Here is a 22145-nt window from a genome sequence, read left to right as displayed (position 1 = left end):
GCTTCATGCCTACCCGTAGTACCAGGCACTGCATCAGGCGGTTACATCTGGCTTTGGCGCACCGCAAAACTCTGTCACACAAATACTTGCCACTACTTCTACTTGATTTTGAAAAGGCCTTTGATACAGTGGATTGGTCTTACCTCGAACAGGTCCTGCATAAAAATGGGCTCGGACCGAAATTCAGAGGATTAGTGAAACTCCTATATTCTAATCCGACTGCCCGAGTCCGGGTGAACGGAGTAGTCTCTGACCCGTTCCCCTTTGGCCGTGGAACGCGACAGGGATGCCCGCTATTCCCTCTACATTTTGCGCTAGTAATAGAACCCTTGGCGATACTACTGAGAAGCGACCCATTGATTGAGGGCTGGCACTGGCCCATCGGTTCGGAAGACCGAGTGGCATTATACACAGACGATGTTCTCCTGTATATCTCCAACCCACCCAAAAGCGGCCCACGCGTCCTAGAAATCCTGAGACTTTTCGCAGAAGCCTCAGGACTGATCCTGAACCCAGCCAAGTCCCTGCTAGTCCCCCTACACCGCTCTCGCGACTGTATAGACTGGCAACGAAACATCCCAGTTCGGAGAAACAGCTTCAAATACCTAGGAATACATATCTCACTTCTTCCAGAGTTAGCGTGGGAACTTAATATCACGCCACTAACAAAGAAAATCAAGCTCGACCTCCTGCGCTGGAAGGTGCTCCCCCTGAATCTACTTGGCAGAATAGCGCTGTACAAGATGATGATCCTCCCCAGGCTCCTATACCTCCTACAGAACTTCCCACTTCCCGTCCCCACGAAATGGTTCAGAGAGATGGATTCCTTAGCGCGCCAATTCATATGGGGCGGAACTCGCGCACGATTGTCACTTAAAACATGTCAGAGGGACATATACGAGGGGGGCTTAGGCATGTCTAATATCCAATACTACTATCTAGCGATGCATACACTTGTAATTAATGACTGGGTGGTAGGTGGTTGGTCAGACCCCGCATACAAACCAGAACTACAAACAATGGGCTACCCACAGATCTTCGGCACCCTTTATGGGAATCCGATCCCTCGAGATACCCCAGATGTAACCAAAGTGGTACTACAGGGATGGCGGACGGCTCAGAAAGTGACGGGGTGGTGGGGACGCTTTACCCAACAGACCCCGCTATGGCACGGGAGGCAGCTGGAACATGTGGCAGGCCTGGAGGGCCTTCAGACCTGGGACAACATAGGTATCTCCACTCTGGGTGATATCTGGGAAGGGTCACATATGCGGTCCTTTCAGGACCTCCAGAAACAATACGCCTTGAACAAGACACAGTTCTACCGATATCTTCAGTTGCGTCATGCCCTACTAGTCCACGTACAGACTGGGGACATCATCCCCGAGCATAGCCCCATGGAAGCCAAGGCTCTGATGGGAAACCTGGGCAGAGGAGGGGTTTCCCAGATATATCGCACCCTAACTACCGTTGCGGCGGGCCCCCTGGGAGGACTTCGCAAGAGGTGGGAGGATTGGGTGGGTCCCATGGAGGACATGGATTGGACAGAAGCACTGATGGCCCCGCGCTCTCTTACAATGGCCACTCGCCTCCGATTAATACAAACCTACTTTCTGCATGCCGCATATCTCACGCCCGACAAACTACACAGAGCGGGCCTCTGCTCCTCGGCGGAATGCACACGTTGTGGGAGCCCCACAGCTGACTTCTTCCACATGGTATGGGCATGCCCGATAATAGCGGCCTACTGGGGTGCGGTTGTGCAGGAGATTTCTGGGGTCTTACAAGAGGAGGTGGAGAGGTTGTCAGTGCCCCTCCTCCTGGGGGGTCATGGGTGACATTGGGCTGCGAAGATCAGACCGGACCTTTTTAGGGGTGGCATGCCTGGTGGCCAAGAGGGATATAATGACAGAATGGAAGGCAAAGAATGCGCCGACACTGATTAAGTGGAGACGGGGGGTGGATTGGTGTGCGCAGCGTGAGAAACTTTTATATATGAGGCCAGAGGTTGCTTAAATAAGCATAACAAGATATGGGGGAGGTGGGAGGGCACGGCAGGCTTTTAGGTTTAAAGATTGTATATTGTATGTATCAACAAGGTGTGTGGGGGGACCTAGGATTCGACCATCATTGTTTAAATGCCCGTTGGCATCATGTTGATTTGTATTTATTACTGTTTTCATGCAAAATCAATAAAAATTTCTTTATCCAAAAAAAAAAAAATGTGGATTCCACTTCCTTCATGTTTAAATTCTGTTGTGGGAGTGCTAATCAATCTATTTATGTGTTTGTCAGTGTAAAATAGGGGAGTGAATGAATACATCTATTACCACTGTCTGAGTAACCTCTAGGTCACAGATTATCATTGCAGTAAAACGATTCAGTCTTTAATCCTTCTGAAATGGACAGTACAAGTAGCCTACAGATGAATAAGTGTTTGAGTTATTCTTAAAAGTGAGATTTACGTTTAACAGGCTGTTCTGCGACTTTTGTATAAACATGGATGGCCTTGATAGATGCTTACCTTTGTTTGGGGTAGGTACCTGCGTTTGGGGCATGTGCCTGCCACATCGAAAGGAGTGGTTGATGCCTTTGCTAAAAAGCCAGTCTTGATGTAGGGGACGTTAACTACCATCTTGTGATTACCTTCTTCCAAACACTTCCTTTTCGGGAAAGAAACTAGAGCCAAGTCTGCTTTCTGCCTTTCGTCCTGGAAAAGTGATTGAAACTTCTCTGGCAATTAATGATGACATAAGAGCTATTTAAGAGGATGAAGTGGTAGAAGTAATCTACTGCTTGGACCCCTCTACCACAGTTGAAAATATGGCCTATTTTATAATGATGCACAGACTTGCAAAAGTGGGAATCGTGGAGATCATTCTGTTCTGGTTTAAATGTATTTTTAGAAGGTCAGTTTTAGTGGCATTCCTTTTCTCACTTCAAGGGATTGGTTATCTAATGTGGATTCCAGCAGAGCTTTCCCTGTCCATCAACATGTTCAATGTTTGGTGTGAGGCCTTTGTACAATCTTTTTTTCTGGCTGACAGGATCTGTCTTAGGTAGATGGCAGCCATTTTATCTAGCTAAGCAAACAAGCTCAACCTCAGTAAATAATTATTGGCCTTCGAACAGTGGATTATCCATAACTTCCTTAAACACAACGCTAATTTGATGGAACTATTGCTAATAGCAAGCTAGAACAGCAAGAGCCAGCATTCTTGCCAGTCTCTCTCGCCTCTGAAGAACAATCTTTTGGGGACATTTTTGACCAGGATCTGTCTTTCAGTGCTCAAGTGAACGTGGTCAGTATGGCGTGCTTTTACTTGATGAGCACTTTACTAATGGTTTAGCAGTGTCCAACTGGTGGATGAAGAAACCCATTTACTAGCCCTGTTTTTTATGCTAATAGGATTCACATTTGTCTGTTTTTTGTACGTTGTATTTTGGATTTATACATTTTGCTAAATCAGATAAAGCTTTTGAAATTAGCCCATTTTTTAAATTCCAATTTACTCATGAGGACAGTCCATATTATGGTAATCTACACGTATTACAATGCTGAAAGCTTATATGTTTTGTGGAACCATCACAATAAAGAATGGTCTGAAATAGATGGTGGGAGTGTAAGCAAATTAAAATGCAATTCTGAATGAGTATCTTTTTATTTGCATGCACATAAATTAATTATTCTTTTTCTTCTGTAATTTCTACAACGAAGTGATTTGTACAAATATGGGTACACTTTGCATAAAAACGTATTTTTATGTGTTAACCAGGTGACAATTTTACAACAGTCTGTCACTCTGCTCCAAAAAGATAAAGAATACCTAAATCGTCAAAACATGGAGCTAAGCGTTCGTTGTGCACATGAACAAGATCGTCTGGAAAGGCTTCAGGCACAGCTCGAAGATACAAAAAAAGCTAGAGAGGAAATGTATGAGAAATATGTAGCCTCCAGGTGAGTGATGCTTTTTTAAACAAATATTCATTTTTTAAGCGCTACCTTTTGAAGTTGAATTACGTTCAGGACTGATCACCATGTCTGTACTCACAAAGTAGTTCTGTGGTCAAGTATCTCTTTCCACTCTCCTTTTTGGGTGCAAATCCTTGCATGACTGGAAGAGTTTCCTAAAGAAAAAGCCATATAGGACCCTTAATAGGACTTTGCAGATCCATGCTGTAATCACCCTGGTTAGTGATTTCTTTTTTTAAATGCATTTATTGGTTGTGAAAGCAACAAGGAACACTACAAATATACATTTACTTGTTTTCCTTCCTATAGAAACGCATCCCATTATACTGCATGTGCATATAATTTAGGACCAGGATACTTCTAACCCTGGGTTTTCGTATTTTAGCTTACAATAAGATAAATGTCATGTAAAACGTAACATTGTAAAGACAGTCACAGCCACCTCCCATCCCCCCCATCTCTCTCCCTCTCTTCTCCCCACCCTTTTCCCTCCCTTACCCTGCTCTCTCCCCAGTGTAAGTTGTAGGTAGTAAAAGTAGAACCAGCGTAAAAGATAAGTTTTGTGTACTAGTTATCGCGGGGCAAATCAACATTTGTTTTGTACAGTTGGAAGCCATCAAGCATAGGATCCCTGCTTTGGGCAATAAAGATGTGCACTCCATCTATAACCATTTAATAGCCCTGGTATGCCAACTTACAGCCGATGGGGGAGAGGTGTTGTTTCGGTTCATAGTAATGGTACGTTGTGTGAATAATAAAGCTTAATTTACAAACCTACCAAATGCTTCATCTTTATAGGATGTGCAAATAAATCCAACATGGACGTCTGAAGAGTGTTTCGTGCTCTGTGCCCTGTGGACTGTGCTAGTGCAGTTGTGACCCAGTCCCAATACAGCTGCAGTGAGATACAGGACCACATCATGTGAGGGAAATCTGCATCTGGCAGGTTGCAATTGGGGGGGGGGGTTGATTTGAGGATATCCCAGGGAATATTCTGTGTAATCTTCAGGGTGTGAAGTAAGCTCTATTAAGTATATAAAACCGGATCAATTTAAAACACGTGTTACGCAACATCTTAGAGAGATATTCAAGTATTTTAATACATTCTTTGTCGTTTAAGGGTCAGGATATTTGGGCTTCCCATTGTTCTCGTAGTTTTTATTGAGTGAGATCAAGGAGTACATGCCTTTCGCACCACCAGCTGGAGGCCCAACACATCACAACACTCAAATCAACAAACTGTCAGTGGGCATATGAAAGTGAAGGGCCCATGAATGGCACAAACTGATCATACCACCAGTCAACCAACTTAAAAACGCACCAGTAGCAAGTCGCTACACACGCACCACTAGTCAACCCCACTACATACACCTCTAGCCTTCCACCAGCACGCGCACACACCATCAGCTGCCACTGAGACACCACCAGGCAGCTCCATGCCGCTTTCATTTCTAAAAAAACTTCCAGAATGAACATATTACACACAAAGCTTGTGAAAAAAAATATTCAAACTCAGACAGCACATTCATTTTAATTTTGTTTTCAAAATTATCATAACCCACCTGTTGGTAGGAGATGAAATACCAACTGTGTTGGAATATGCAACAAGTGTTACCAAACACCTCAAACAATTAGCAACAGGTGTCAAAACCGAAAATATAAAGCAACATAGACCATAGTGTCAGTTGCCTTTTACTCTCATGGTTGCTCCCAGTGCTTGGGTTGAATATGGTACAGTTTAAAACATGTGGGCATGGGTAGGTCAGGATTAGAAGGATACCTAGGACAGTACGTAGGACCCTCCGTTTGTACTTCTTTTCGGATACAGACCACATCTCTGAAAAGAAAAGTCTATTTTGGTTGTTGGAAGCATATACTCAGGAAAGTGGTGATCTTTCAACCCAGCCACATCCTTAACCACTCCAATTCTAGAAACACTTGCTTGCTGTATTGGAAGACTGCTGAAACTTTACAAAAGTCACGTTTGAATCCGGAAAACGATATTTGAAAATAACATAAACGTTGAAGGATGTCAAATGAAACAAGTGAACAGTGATTTTCTTATACTGGATATATGATTATTGAACAGCATTGTAAGGCTCCAACTTTTGGTCTACACTATCTACACCTCTTATGTGCTTGTTGTATTCTAGAATGCACACTAATTTGTGCACTTTGCTACCTGACCCCAAGCAGTCACAGTTGAAGTGCTTTGTTCATGAGTAGTTGTGAGCATGTGGACATCTCCTCTGTCTGAAAATGTCAGCGCAAATAGTTCCTTGCTATGCAAGGCACTCCCCTGTCCCCTTTGAAGAGTCTTACACACAAGCTCTTTAGGGTAATTTTTAAGACTAGAACAAATTGTGCCACATGCCACAGTCCCCACTTTAAATACTTCTTCACTTAATCCCATCCTGTGTAGAAATTGTCAGTGTATAAATGGTGACCTTTTGTGAAAAAGTTTTCTGGCAAGATCTCCCACACAATTGTTTAACTGGTTTAAAAAGTGAAAAGACAACGGGGGTAGGGTCAATTGAGGACTACCTACCTGTCTACTCCCTGAATTCATATAGATTTCCAGTGTCAATTTCACTCACCATATTGCTTGATACCATAATGTGCTCTCATGCTGGTTATGTATTTTCTTAAAACCAAACTGTTCGTGAACGGGACCAGAGACTCATCCACAGATGTATCTTGACCTGGAACATAGATCTCTGAGAAACGATCAACTGAAAAGTCAAGGACAGGCTGAATCTTGAAGAGACAGTCACAATCAGATTGATCTTGTGGCAATGCTATAGCATTGTTAACAAAATGCAGCATCCACTGCTGAAGAAATAACAATCTCTGCTCATGGTTACTGGAAAAATAGCACTTGCTGTCAAGGGACTAGTAGACGGATATAAAGACAATGATGCATCAAAAATGTTGAACAAGAGAACTGATTTATCTCATGGAGATTAATAGGAGTCCACTGGTAGTTCTAGAGTGAGAATGAATTGTGTTACTGTTGTGCCGTGAAAACGGTTCTCAATACAAATTGGTCTGCTCAACAATATTATTCAAAAACACATAATTAATAAAAAGCTGGGATAAATTAATAAGCAAAATGTTCTCTGTATTAACTCTACACCTTGCAACAACACTAAAGGCAGTCAAAACAGGATGCCCTCTGCCAGTGGCAACCCGTGGTTCATCAGTGACCATGGGAAGCCTTCCAGTGTCTGGCTGCAGTCCAGCTTGGTCATGCTGCACTACAGGCACGTCCATGTCCTCCTCGAAATGAGGCACTTCAGCCACGCTAATAGTAGATTGATCATCAGATGATTTCTCTCTGACAGAAAATTCAGCGCCAGAAATGTGCACTTGGTCCTCTGCCTCTAATGTATAGTCAGTCAGTCACCAAACTGCATCAAATTAGAACTCTACAGCACTCACATCTGCATCAAACACTAAATTGAAATATAACAATCTGGAAAGAAACTATCAATACAAATCACACAATGAACTACTATATAAAGTTACCCAGATACTTTTTATATGCCACGACAGTCTGAGGATCAACTGCACCAACTCTGCATAGATATAGCAAGCATCAAAAATATCACACTAGAAAGTAAGAACAAAAAAATACATACAAGACAACACCTTGTAGATCTTGCACAAATCCAAATGTTTATTTGAAAGGCAATGAAGCCTAAGCAAAATATGCTAAATTTATTACAACAGTAAAACACATCCAAGCAGAGCAATGATAAACATTTTAAGTAAAAATTGCAAAAGAGAGTTTACTTACCAAACACATGAAACTATACAAACTGGAGATCTTGCTGTTCCAAAACCGCAAACAGGATGCAATGAAAAGCAAAAGATTAGCACTGCAATAAAAAGAAAAAAACATTAGGGTCACAAATGCACATGATAGTAAATAAAACAGCACATTTTATAAAACACAAAGTTTGCTTTGAGGGGCAGATCGTATTAAAAAAATCCTGATCTATCCTGAAGCGGGGCACAAAGTGAAGGCAAAAAATTGGCACCCTAGAATGGAACTTACCCTTACCCCAAGGGCAGCTCCCTCCACATAGAGAAACACATTCCCTGGTGTCTAGGGGGTTACCACACTCCTGGAGGGGCAGAGCGCTGGAAAAACAATTGCAATCTGCCTCATAGGGTGGAAACAAAAATTGCTCCTTTGAGGGGAGCGACCCTTGCCTCCTTGCCTAAAGGGCTAATCTTTATAAACATATTTATTATATGTATCCCTGGTGTCTAGTGGGATCCAACCCTATGCTGTTTTTAAGCCTATCAGCCCCTTTGGGTTCTATTGGCTGCGTTCCTGCTTTGGGAGTGGGTTCCACTTGCGATCTCACAGCAGAAATGTACTCAAGAATGCACTGAAGAGAGAAACCAAGGAAGAGGAAAATCTCTTCCCTTGCTGCTGCTGTCTTTCTTCCCACCTCATTCTCACCTTGCCTGGCCAAAGCAAATGTCTTCCAGTAATGATAATGTTGGCGTGCTGTGCATGTGCTGACATTTTACGATGGAAGAGGGGTCGAGGTGGCAGTGGAAGTGCTTCCTCTGTCATCTTTGCTGAAGATATGTGGCCGGGGAACATCCGCTATTTCCTCACAGGTGTATGCTTGGCTGTCCTGGACACATTCTCAGCACATGAGGGCTGGTGCTATGGATGTTTCCAACATGTCGGTAGCACACAAGAAGTTACCTTGTGCGAAAGAGGACCTTTTGCAATGGGTGAAAGTGTATAATCAGGTAAAACATTATGTGAGTGTTTTCAAGACAAATGTGGCCCAGTTTCCTGGCTGCAATTAATCTGATACTTCTGTCTCTGAAGATTGTAATGCGTGCCACAATGCGGCATGGAAGAGAGTCAGAAGGTGGTTGCACTCTGGTTGGTTGCCACCACTGTAAGTTGTACAGCAAAGTATTCTGGGAGGGTTTCGAGGGCAATATTGGTATTCAGCCAGGTTTCAAAGTAGAAGGTAGGATTGTTGCCCTTTAGGCCCTCAGTGCCCTGAGTCGTCCAATCTGCTTGCCATATATTGCACTTTTTCCATCAGAGATTCAACTCTCCTCAGGAGGGTAATAGAATTGGGGCATTTTTCATCCAGCATAAGTTTGTTGTTGGTGACCCTTTCCAGCAATTTGTGCTGATTTTCCAGTAGCATCAAAAAATTAATGCACCCTGTGTTTGAATCAGAAGTAAACAAAAGCAGTGGTTCGCAGCCTGTGATCCGTGGACCCCTGCGGGTCCGCGGCTGCTTAGAAAATGCATACTAACAGATTAATAAAGTGAAGATCAATAAAGTCTCTAAATGTACTACTGGACATTTTAAAACGTACCATAAATGTCAAGAAAATTGGAGGATAAAAATTTAATTAGTATGCTCAGATTGATTCAAGGGAACAGTGCAGGTGCATCAAACAGAATATAGTATGGATGATGTGTGGCTTCAATTGAATTTCAAAATGCTCCAGCCTTCCTAATAAATTAAAATGTGTATTTTTTTATTTAATTTCTATGCAAATTAAATAAATTATAATGTTTGTATGTGTTTAATAGGTTAGTTTTGTATTTTTTACATATTGTTTTGCAGTTCAAATCATCGACCATGTTTGGGCCTGGTTACCAAGCTTCCAGTAAGAACTCAGTGGTCGGGGTCCCGGATTCCAATAAAGATTCAGTGGGGGTCACCAGGTTCCAGTAATGATAAAGTGGGGGTCCACAGAAGTCAAAAGGTTGGGAACCACTGAACAAAATAATGCAGACAATACATAACTCAGCAGCCAGGTTCACCCTCAAACTCTCACCCGGGACTCGCATCACCCCGCACATCGGAGCTTCACTGGCTCTCAGACCACAAACGAGCACTCTTCAACCTCCTTACGCACACATACGAAGACTTGCACAACATTGGCTCAAAATACCTCACCTACCGTATAAACTTTCACAAATCTACCAGACGCCTATGCTCAGCCAGACTCTTATTCTCATATATATATATATATATATATATATGTTCGATGGCATGTGTAGCTGCAGATACACATGCTGTGCACATCCCGCCATCTGGTGTTGGGCTCGGAGTGTTACAAGTTGTTTTTCTTCGAAGAAGTCTTTTCGAGTCACGAGACCGAGGGACTCCTCCCATTTCGACTCCATTGCACATGGGCGTCGACTCCATCTTAGATAGTTTTTTTTCCGCCATCGGGTTCGGACGTGTTCCTTTTCGCTCCGTGTTTCGGGTCGGAAAGTTAGTTAGAATCTCGGAAAAAACGTCGGTATTGTTTGTGTTCGGTATCGGGTTAGTTACAACAGATAGACACCGAATTTTGAAGAGCTCCGGTGGCCCTTCGGGTTTTTTTTCGATCCCCCGTCGGGGCCTGGTCGGCCCGGCCACGTGTGACTTCAAGGCTGATGGAACGGACCCCATTCCGCTTCTGTCCAAAATGCCATAACAAGTATCCGTATACAGATCAGCATCTGGTCTATAACTTGTGCTTGTCTCCAGAGCACAAGGAAGATACTTGTGAAGCCTGTCGAGTGTTTCGGTCGAGGAAGACATTAAGAGACCTAAGAGCCAGAAGACTGCAGATGACGCCGACAGGACAAGAGCGTTTCGAGGAGGAAGAGGAAGCTTTCTCTATCCACGAGTCGGACTCGGAAGAGCTCGAGGACGAAGAAATGCCGAAAACCGTGAGTAAGACGTCGAAACATAAGACTCACGAGAAGTCAACAAAAGCCCAGGGGAAGCCACCGCCAACAGGCCATGGCTTAACCCAAAAAATGGTGACCGATCCAAAGCACCGAAAAAGGGCACGCTTGTGTCGAAGTCATCCGACTCCGGTCGAGATACCGCCACACAGCAATCTCGGACCCGAGACATCGGCTCAGAGAAATTTCGGCACCGGGACAGCAGCACCGAACAAGTTCGGCACCGAGACACCACCACGCTGAAAATTAAAAAGGTTTCTTCGGAACCTAAAAAGACGTCCGAAAAAGTTGCGGTTCCGAAACATCCAGCCTCGGAGCTGAAAACAGGTTCCTATACAGAGGAACAAGGATTGTCCTCCCAAATGCAAAAGCATAGATTCGGAGAGGAACTTGAAGCAGTAGAGCCAGACTATACTCAAAGAAGGCTCCACATTCAAGAAGACACAGGGAAGATAACCACTCTTCCACCAATTAAAATAAAAAGAAGACTTGCCTTTCAAGAAAAAGACAAGCAGCCACAGGCAAAGGTAGCAAGGAAAACAACTCCACCACCGTCTCCACCACCATCAGTGCACACATCACCGGTAGCAACTCCTCCACTGACGCACTCCCCAACTCCTACTACAATGAGTCAAGATGATCCCGATGCATTGGACCTTTACGATGCTCCAGTATCGGACAACAGCCCAGACTCGTACCCTGCCAGACCGTCCCCACCTGAGGATAGTACATCTTACACACAGGTGGTCGCAAGGGCAGCTGCTTTCCATAACGTCACCTTGCATTCCGAACCAATTGAGGATGACTTTTTGTTTAACACGCTATCCTCCACTCATAGCCAATACCAAAGCCTACCTATGCTCCCAGGAATGCTAAAACATTCAAAACAAATCTTTCAGGATCCTGTTAAAGGCCGAGCCATAACTCCAAGGGTGGAGAAAAAGTACAAGCCACCACCAACAGATCCAGTTTATATTACAACGCAGTTAACACCAGACTCAGTAGTTGTCGGGGCAGCTCGTAAGAGAGTGAACTCTCATACCTCGGGGGACGCACCACCTCCAGACAAGGAGAGTCGCAAATTTGATGCTGCGGGCAAAAGGGTTGCAGCACAAGCAGCAAACCAATGGCGCATTGCCAATTCGCAAGCACTTTTGGCAAGATACGATAGAGCTCACTGGGATGAGATGCAACATTTCATAGAACACTTACCCAAGGAGTTCCAGAAAGGAGCACAACAAGTGGTGGAAGAAGGACAAAGTATCTCTAATAATCAGATACGGTATTCAATGGATGCAGCAGATACGGCTGCAAGGACAGTAAATACTGCAATAACAATAAGAAGGCACGCATGGCTGCGCACGTCAGGGTTCAAGCCGGAAATTCAACAAGCCGTGCTAAATATGCCATTTAATGAACAGCAGTTGTTTGGGCCGGAAGTCGACACTGCTATTGATAAACTCAAGAAAGACACTGATACAGCAAAAGCCATGGGCGCACTCTACTCCCCGCAGAGCAGAGGCACATTTCGCAAAACACCTTTTAGGGGAGGGTTTCGAGGGCAACCTACAGAAACCACAACATCACAAACAAGGCCCACTTACCAAAGCCAATATCAGCGGGGAGGTTTTCGGGGGTAATATAGAGGGGGACAATTCCACAAAAATAGAGGAAAGTTCCAAAGCCCCAAAACTCCTCAAAATAAGCAGTGACTTACAAGTCACACATCCCCATCACATAACACCTGTGGGGGGGGAGACTAAGCCAATTTTACAAACATTGGGAGGAGATAACAACAGATACTTGGGTACTAGCAATTATCCAGCATGGTTATTGCATAGAATTTCTCAAATTCCCTCCAACAGTCCCACCGAAAACACCCAGTATGTCAAAACAACATATAGATCTTCTAGGATTAGAAGTTCAAGCATTGCTCCAAAAAGAAGCAATAGAATTAGTACCAAAACAAGAATTAAACACAGGAGTTTACTCACTGTACTTTCTAATACCCAAAAAAGACAAGAGTCTAAGACCTATACTAGATCTCAGAACATTAAATACATACATCAAATCAGACCACTTTCAAATGGGTACATTACAAGAAGTAATCCCACTGCTCAAACAACAAGACCACATGACAACACTGGATCTAAAGGATGCATATTTCCATATACCAATACATCCTTCACACAGAAAGTACCTAAGGTTTGTTTTCTAAGGGATACATTACCAATTCAAAGTGTTGCCATTCGGAATAACAACTGCGCCAAGAGTTTTTACAAAATGTCTGGCAGTAGTAGCTGCACATATCAGAAGGCAGAAAATACATGTGTTCCCGTACCTAGACGATTGGTTAATCAAAACCAACACGCAAATACAGTGTTCACAACACACAAAATATGTCATAGAAACCCTACACAAACTAGGTTTCTCAATCAACTACCCAAAGTCGCACATTCAGCCGTGCCAAACACAGCAGTACTTACGGGCGACAATCGACACAACAAAAGGGGTTGCCACTCCAAGTCCACAAAGGGTACAAGCCTTTCACAAGGTAATACAGGTCATGTATCCAAAACAAAAGATACAGGTCAAAATGGTAATGAAACTGCTAGGCATGATGTCCTCATGCATAGCCATTGTCCCAAATGCAAGGCTGCACATGTGGCCCTTACAACAGTGCCTAGCATCACAATGGTCACAAGCACAGGGTCAACTTCTAGATCTGGTGTTGATAGACCGCCAAACATACATCTTGCTTCAATGGTGGAACAGTATAAATTTAAACCAAGGGCGGCCTTTTCAAGACCCAGTGCCACAATACGTGATAACAACAGATGCATCCATGACAGGTTGGGGAGCACACCTCAATCAGCACAGCATCCAAGGACAATGGAACATACAGCAAAGACAGTTTCATATAAATCACTTAGAACTGTTAGCAGTATTTCTAGCGCTAAAAGCATTTCAACCCATAATAACCCACAAATACATTCTTGTCAAAACAGACAACATGACAACAATGTATTACCTAAACAAACAGGGAGGGACACACTCGACACAGTTGTGTCTCCTGACACAAAAAATATGGCATTGGGCAATTCACAACCACATTCGCCTAATAGCACAATTTATTCCAGGGATTCAGCATCAGTTAGCAGACAATCTCTCTCGGGATCACCAACAGATCCACGAATGGGAAATTCACCCCCAAATACTGAACACTTACTTGCGAATTTGGGGAACACCACAAATAGATCTATTTGCAACAAAGGAAAACTCAAAATGCCAAAACTTTGCATCCAGGTACCCACAACATCAGTCTCAGGGCAATGCACTATGGATGAACTGGTCAGGGATATTTGCGTACGCTTTTCCCCCTCTCCCACTCCTTCCATATCTAGTAAACAAGTTGAGTCAAAACAAACTCAAACTCATACTAATATCACCAACATGGGCAAGACAACCTTGGTACACAACACTACTAGACCTTTCAGTAGCACCTCATGTCAAACTACCAAACAGACCAGATCTGTTAACACAACACAAACAACAGATCAGACATCCAAATCCAGCATCGCTGAATCTAGCAATTTGGCTCCTGAAATCCTAGAATTCGGGCACTTAGACCTCACATAGGAATGTATGGAGGTCATAAGACAAGCTAGGAAGCCTACCACTAGACACTGCTATGCAAATAAGTGGAAAAGATTTGTTTATTACTGCCATAATAATCAAATTCAACCCTTACACGCATCTGCAAAAGATATAGTAGGATACTTACTACATTTGCAAAAGTCAAAACTAGCTTTCTCTTCCATTAAAATACATCTTACTCCAATTTCAGCTTACCTGCAAATTACGCATTCAACTTCATTATTTAGGATACCAGTCATAAAAGCATTTATGGAAGGCCTAAAGAGAATTATACCACCAAGAACACCACAAGTTCCTTCATGGAACCTCAACATTGTCTTAACACGACTCATGGGTCCACCTTTTGAGCCCATGCACTCTTGTGAAATGCAATACTTAACGTGGAAAGTTGCATTTTTTATTGCCATCACATCTCTAAGAAGAGTGAGTGAAATTCAAGCATTTACCATTCAAGAACCATTTATTCAAATACACAAAAATAAAGTAGTTCTACGGACAAATCCTAAATTTTTACCAAAAGTAATCTCACCGTTCCACTTGAATCAAACGGTAGAATTACCAGTGTTCTTCCCACAGCCAGATTTTGTAGCTGAAAGAGCACTACATACATTAGACATCAAAATAGCACTAATGTACTACATTGACAGAACAAAACTAAATGGAAAGACAAAACAACTATTTATTGCCTTTCAAAAACCTCATACAGGAAATCCAATTTCAAAACAAGGCATTGCTAGATGGATAGTTAAGTGCATTCAAACCTGCTATCTTAAAGCTAAAAGAGAGCTGCCTATTACACCAAAGGCACACTCAACCAGAAAGAAAGGTGCTACCATGGCCTTTCTAGGAAATATTCCAATGAACGAAATATGTAAGGCAGCAACATGGTATACGCCTCATACATTTACCAAGCACTACTGTGTAGATGTGTTAACTGCACAACAGGCAACAGTAGGTCAAGCTGTACTAAGAACATTATTTCAAACTATTTCAACTCCTACAGGCTGAGCCACCGCTTTTGGGGAGATAACTGCTTACTAGTCTATGCACAGCATGTGTATCTGCAGCTACACATGCCATCGAACGGAAAATGTCACTTACCCAGTGTACATCTGTTCGTGGCATTAGTCGCTGCAGATTCACATGCGCCCACCCACCTCCCTGGGAGCCTGTAGCCGTTTAGAAGTAGATCTTGAACATTTGTACATTTGTAAATATATTACTTTAAAATTCATTATATACATACATATTCACTCCATTGCATGGGCACTATTACTAGCATACACAACTCCTACCTCACCCTCTGCGGGGAAAACAATCTAAGATGGAGTCGACGCCCATGCGCAATGGAGTCGAAATGGGAGGAGTCCCTCGGTCCCGTGACTCGAAAAGACTTCTTCGAAGAAAAACAACTTGTAACACTCCGAGCCCAACACCAGATGGCGGGATGTGCACAGCATGTGAATCTGCAGCGACTAATGCCACGAACAGATGTACACTGGGTAAGTGACATTTTCCATATATATATCTCCAGAGACCCCGTTTCTAACAGTGCACAACTCGCCTTGGAAGGTATTCTGGGCCTGAAGAAGGATACGTAGATTCTTTCATTTCAGGGAAGAGATGCGCCGATTTCCGGACAAGCTGCCTCCGGTCTGCGTGGTGACGTTGCAGGTTTTGATGCCCAGGGACGATGGGTGGAAAATCCGGACGCACAGAAGTGAAGAGTACGCTCTGAACTGTCGATGCGTTGATTTTACCGGCGATGCATTAATTTTTCGGCCACGGTGCAGACGCTGCATTTTTTATTTTTATTTTTTTTAATTTTTTTTCTGCTGCTGGGCTCTGGTACGTGGATTTTTACCTTGGGTTCACCAGCTTCTCCTTTCAAGGACTCATGGACAGGATGTGGCACAACTTGGCAGGGCAGGGGTCTCAGCATGAGATCTCAGGTGCTGGCAGATGAAGTGTTTAATGGCCCTGAGCCTTTAAAACAGGGGTCAAGCTCAGTCCAAGCCCCCTAGAGAATCTTCACAATCAGGATACACACCAAGGTCCAGTCTTTGCCATCTTTAAGGCAGAAGCAGCAACTGAAGGCCAACCCAGTAAAGCACACACAGCAAAGGGGCAGTACTCCTCCTCCAGCTCTTCAGCTCTTCTCCTTAGCAGAGGTTCCTCTTGATCCAGAAGTATTCTAAAAGTCTGGTGTTTTGGGTCCACTACTTATACTCATTTCTGCCTTTGAAGTAGGCAAACCTCAAAGGAAAGTCTCCGTTGATACTGCCTTGCCAGGCCTAGCCACAGACATACACCAGGATGTCGGAGTCTGCATTGTGTGAATACCGATACATCCCTTTCCGGTGTAAGTGTCAGCTCCTCCCTTACCACTAGCCCAGGAGACTCATTAGGGTATGCAGGACACTCCTTAGCTCCCTTTCTGTCACTGCCTAGAGGGAATTCACAAACAGCCCAACGGTCAGTCTGACCCAAACGTGGATTCCACTGGCAGGCAGAGGCACAGAATGGTTAAGCAAGAAAACACCCACTTTTTAAAAGTGGCATTTTAAACAGACAATCTAAAAAACAACTCTACCAAAAGATGTATTTTTAAATTGTGAGGTCAGAGACCCCAAACTCCAGGTCTCTATCTGCTCCCAATGAGAAATTGCACTTAAAGGATATTTAAAGGCAGTCCCAATATTAACTTATGGGAGAGATAGGCATTGCAATAGTGAAAAACACCTTTGGCAGTATTTCACTATCTGGACATGTAAAACACACTAGTACATGTCCTACCTTTTAAGTACACTGCACTCTGCCTATGGGGTTACCTAGAGCCTACCTTAGGGGTGATTAACATGTAGTAAAACGGTGGGTTTAGGCCTGCAAGTGGGTACACTTGCCAGGTCGAATTGGCTCTTTAAAACTGCACACACAGACACTGCAGTGGCAGTTCTGAGACATGTTTACAGGGTATGGCACAATCTGTGCTGCATACCCACTAGTAGCATTTGATGTATAAATCCTGGGCACCTCAAGTGCTTTTTACTAGGAACTTTCTAGTAAATCAAATATAACCAATCATAATCACAATTTACACTATGAGAACTTGCCCTTTAGCACCGGTCAGCAGTGGTAAAGTGCCCAGAGTACCAAAAACCAGCAAAAACAAAGTCCAGCACTTAGTCAAAAAACACAGGAAGCAGACACAAAAACACTGGAGAAGCTACGCCAAAGATGCCAGGTCTAACATGCACTATACAAATACACATCCCATAACCACTTTGGCCTCCATGAGCGTGCAAGCTTCAGCGGTAGCCGTTACTATCAGTTCCAGCTTGTGAGGAGTGTTTCTCTGTGGCTCGTGGGCAATCAGGAGGGATTCTGGATCCTGCATTATTGTCGAGTGTGTATCTGAGGGCCCTTGTTGCTGATCCTCTAGTTACAATGTGCGGGTAATGCTTGGTCTTCACATCCAGTGATGTAGACGGTCTTGCTGTTGGATGCTGTGTCATGAGGACGGAGGACACACATGCGCTATTTTACAAAAACAGTACCAAAATGTTTTCGTTTAATGATGGGGGTCACTTCAGAGTAGTGAGAGGCCTTTGTAGGTACAAGATTAGTTGTGCCTGCTTGGTTCCAAAGAGAATTTGGCCCGCCACACCCATTTGAGGGCCTGGCCTTGGCAATAGTCGACTAAACCAGGGGTAAGATCAGCCTAGTAAGTAAGGAGGAGGGAAGGTCGATCAATCAAAACCTTATTTAGGCAGATATTTTCAGTGGTCGTGGATGTATACAGGTACCTCAGAACCTCTGTCGATCAATAGCAGGGCTACAACAGGACAAAATACCATTGGTGATGTGCTTGGGGAGAAATGGGGAGGCCAAACAATGTGGGACTAGGGCACCAGTTTAAGTTTCACTGCATATTTATCGGCCTTGGAGGTACTGTGAACAGCACGCTCTGTCAGCTGAGGTCCATTTGTTGCTTACTTCAACTATAGTACAATGTGGCAGAGCAGTGATACAGGGCCACCTGGAGCTGAGCTAGTCACTACTGCAGCGGGGGAGGTTGATGGTGGTCAAGGCCCAGAGCAGGAGCCCAGAACAGATGCTCCAATAGAGGCGCCTGGCAGGATCTGTTGGAGTACACTCTCCAATAAGAGGCTTGATTCATCCTACTCTGATGTTTTGCAGAGGGCGGGCCCTGGTGTTTGCCGTGGGTATGCACGAGGTGCAGTTGGCCACCAGCGATAAACCGTGCAGCACAAAGTCTGCACTAGGCAGGTCTTAGTCCTTCATTCAAAGAAACTCTGCCATCCTTGGTAATCGTGGGGGCCTTGCAGCTCCAGGGCAGGCTCACAATCATTTTCAATCTGAGAAAGGCACTTCACCAGAGGGCCGTAAGATGTGTGAGGGAGCGTGTCTCCCACCACAGGCTGTGGCGATGGCTGCCTCACCAAATGGATCTAGGCTGACAAGGAGGAAACTAGGTCCCTGTAGAGCGGTGATGGCTGCATTTGGTGTGTGATGCCGTTCCCTCTACAGCATATTGGTGAACAATAAGGACTGACACCAAAACACTTTCCTTAGCAAGTTTAATTGCTTAACTATGAAAAGATGCAGAAACATTAAGTTTTAGCTAGAACAAAATGTTTTTTGGCTGAATTCTTGACTCATAGGGAACATTTGACATGAACCACTGTGTAAGGTCAGGCATGGATATTGCCAACTTGACAGTGCTTAATGTAGCCAATTTTGTTATCACGAGGACAGAGCCAAAGCTTAGAATTTTATGCCTTATGTTCCGGGTCTTCCTTTAGATCCCTTGAAAATTATTTGGTCCAAAAAAAAAAATATTAAAAAAAAAATGTACATTCAGTGTTTGGTTGTTTGTGAGCAAAGAGTATCTTTGTAATATTTGATGTCTATGCATTGTTTAGGAAAACAAGTGACTTTAGGCTATGTTTGAGGTTTGCAGTGCATTGTAGGTAAGACAACCTTGTGAGATCCACGAAAGGCACACCTCCCTGGACTCCCCTGGGTGTCTAATGTTCAGAAATGTCTGGGTTTGGTAGGTTTCTTTAGATGGCAGCTGACCCCAAGCCCGAAAAGTGAAGTCATTCAGCATGCCAACTAGAATGAAATTGGGATTTACCCCTACTTTGGTGGGCCATGTGTCAAAACTATGCTCCGAAGAGTCAAAATTGTTTTTTTCTTACTATATGGGTGGGGATGTTTTAGTCCTCAGGGAAGCAGAACTACTGTATATAATTTTTGGATATGGGTGGCACCAGGTGTCAAGATGGGAAAGATCCCCATTATTTAATTTAAAAAAAATATTTCTGTCATCCAGTTGGCTTTCTTAGCCTCCCCCATGGGGCAAATTGGGAAAAACCCTATCTCTGGACCACCAGGGGGCAGAAAAACTGAAAATACTGGCCGTTTGGGGTGGGTGGGGATGTTTGAAGGATCACAGGCTCCTGCTCAAGGGGCTGTTCCTTCTGTCAGAAACGTCCTCGTTTTTAGTGGCAGCACCAGGTAATCACATTCCACTGTGATCGCCTGGGGCTTTGCAGGCCAAGAGCAGTACCTCTGGAAAGATTAGTTTCTCAGCTTTCCAGTGAAACCTCCTTTTGGGTGCTGTTCCCTGTGAATGCGAAGAAAGGGAATGTTAGCCTTCTTCACACTTGCATGAAAGGCAGGAAACCGATTCCTGGTTGCCTGTCATATAACTGACTTTATCACATCACTAACGTGATCGAGTCACTTGCAGGACCGTCACATCCAGTGCCAGCTTTAGCACTGGTAACTGCTGGTGCAACAGTCTTTTTTGGTACTTCCCACGGCCTCCTCCTCTGATTCCCTCACCAACACTGGGCAAAAGTGCCCCTCATCTCTCCATAGCCCCTCTCTCACATACATTGAATTTGTTTTAAAGCGTTGGTGAAGGCTGGGTTTACTACTCCATTCAGCTATCCACATAAAATACATATATATTCAATGCAGAAGGAATATTAACCCTCTGCGCTACTTTATGGTTAGTCTAAACAAACTAGACAAAACTCCATCCCTCTCTCTTTCTAGCAGGAACATTAATCACAAGTGTTATCTTGACATTTTTATTGTTGCCTGAAAGCTGGACGCACAAGGATACTCTGCAGCTGGTGCTTTCAAATCGTACGTTATTGCTCATCACAGCGCCCCTCTGAGGTCAGTGCTCTTCCCCTTCCAGGTCAGTACCCAGTGCAACTGCACGGGTCGCACTGCCCTAAAGCCGGCTGTGGTGTCACCTGGGCCTCTCCGACTCGAGGATGTGACATACGGGAGGTGGGGTGGAATCACCGGAGCAGCCACAACAGCGGCTGCTCCAGAGCTGGAGCTTGGATGTAACCTCAGTGCACCAGGTTGTGAGCACTGTGGACATAGAAGTCACCTCCATAGCACCTAAGGGGTTGGGAGGTGATCTACTGTAGGTAACTCAGTATTTACCAAACAGCTTAAAAAAGTACATTGTAACACAAGTGATGTTTCTCTTTTACGAATGAAGTGCTAGAAATGTAACTCCGTTTCCCCTAGACTTCTAAAAATCTTTTATTGGGTTGATGTGGGAAAGTAAACCATGCGTAACTGACTTGAATCTGTCTCTTTGTATAAATGTTTTTTACTAAACAGATGTATTGTTAATATTAATACTGAATCTGAGCAAGCCAAAGGCATAGAAGTGAAGAAATACACTTGTCTGAGAAAATGGTGTATGTCTTGAGGTGGCCGATAACCTGCCATTACATACATCAACCTACGTTAAAAAAAAACTTGTGTATTCACTTAAAGACCACGGTCAAAGTGCATTTTGGTTACCAATTAAAACAGAAGAAAACAGAATTTTGTAACTTATGTTAAACCACTATCCATAACTCACAAAACAGCCACGCAAACCAGATCTTGGTAATGCATTACTGAGGCATCCATGACTGAATTTCATTATGTGATTGTTTGTGTTTTGCTCTTGCATAACTGTACTTTTCTTTTTATAACTCTATTTTATTGAGTTTCTAATATAAAACAACAAAGACAAAAACAGAGCAGTGCATATCATTGCGAGATACCACAATATCTGTTGATGCCCTGAACGGAGGGAGATGACATACAGACAGAAACATGGAGCATATCCAATCATTGCAATCATAGATAACACCACCTCCCCTACCCAAGGACCTAGCATGTAACCAATTCGTTCAGATACAATGGTTACCAGCGTTACAATATCACCACAGTTGGCTGTCACCTTTTATGGACAGCATTACATTCCATTGTCAACAATCATCATCAGTTCTCCAATCAGAGCTGGACTCCTCTACCCCTGTGAAGCGTTCTAATAGTGTACTCCAAGCCGTTATGTCCACACGTGCCCCGTCCTCCCTATGTGTCATCCTCATGTGTTGCTCTTCAGAAACACCCCATTCCAGTATATCATGGATCCAGCTAGAAAAGGATGGACTGCGTGTACTCATTCAGCCTATAGCTACCCTACGCTTAACCAGCAACATAGCGAGCTGTGCAAATCTATATGGGACTCGCCAACCCCGTGGTCTCCATAGTACACCTAATAGACAAGTCAAAGGCGTTGATCTGAGCCTCAAACCGTTGCACACTCCACTCCTGCACGTTCCGTACTCAGCGCTTTATAGAACAAGATAGCCAAGTGGGAAACCTCACCCCAATTTATCAACCCACTCAACAACTTTGATGTCGGGGGGCCATCGGGAACCC

The 22145-nt window shown here is 43.8% G+C and overlaps 1 protein-coding gene across 2 annotated transcripts in view; it reads left to right on the top strand.

The window, feature by feature from the left end:
* The window catches only part of PIBF1 (progesterone immunomodulatory binding factor 1), an 843837-nt gene that overhangs the window by 200269 nt on the left and 621423 nt on the right, over nt 1–22145 (top strand). For both annotated transcript variants that reach the window (XM_069205285.1, XM_069205286.1), the window contains exon 8: nt 3777–3958. In XM_069205285.1, the coding sequence (XP_069061386.1) occupies nt 3777–3958 (182 nt within the window). The remainder of the gene's footprint in view (nt 1–3776; nt 3959–22145) is intronic.

This window comes from Pleurodeles waltl, chromosome 8, assembly GCF_031143425.1.
Source record: "Pleurodeles waltl isolate 20211129_DDA chromosome 8, aPleWal1.hap1.20221129, whole genome shotgun sequence".
Classification (NCBI taxonomy): Eukaryota; Metazoa; Chordata; class Amphibia; order Caudata; family Salamandridae; genus Pleurodeles; species Pleurodeles waltl.
The sequence above is the reverse complement of the archived record's forward strand: the minus strand, read 5'-3'. Positions and strand labels throughout refer to the sequence as shown.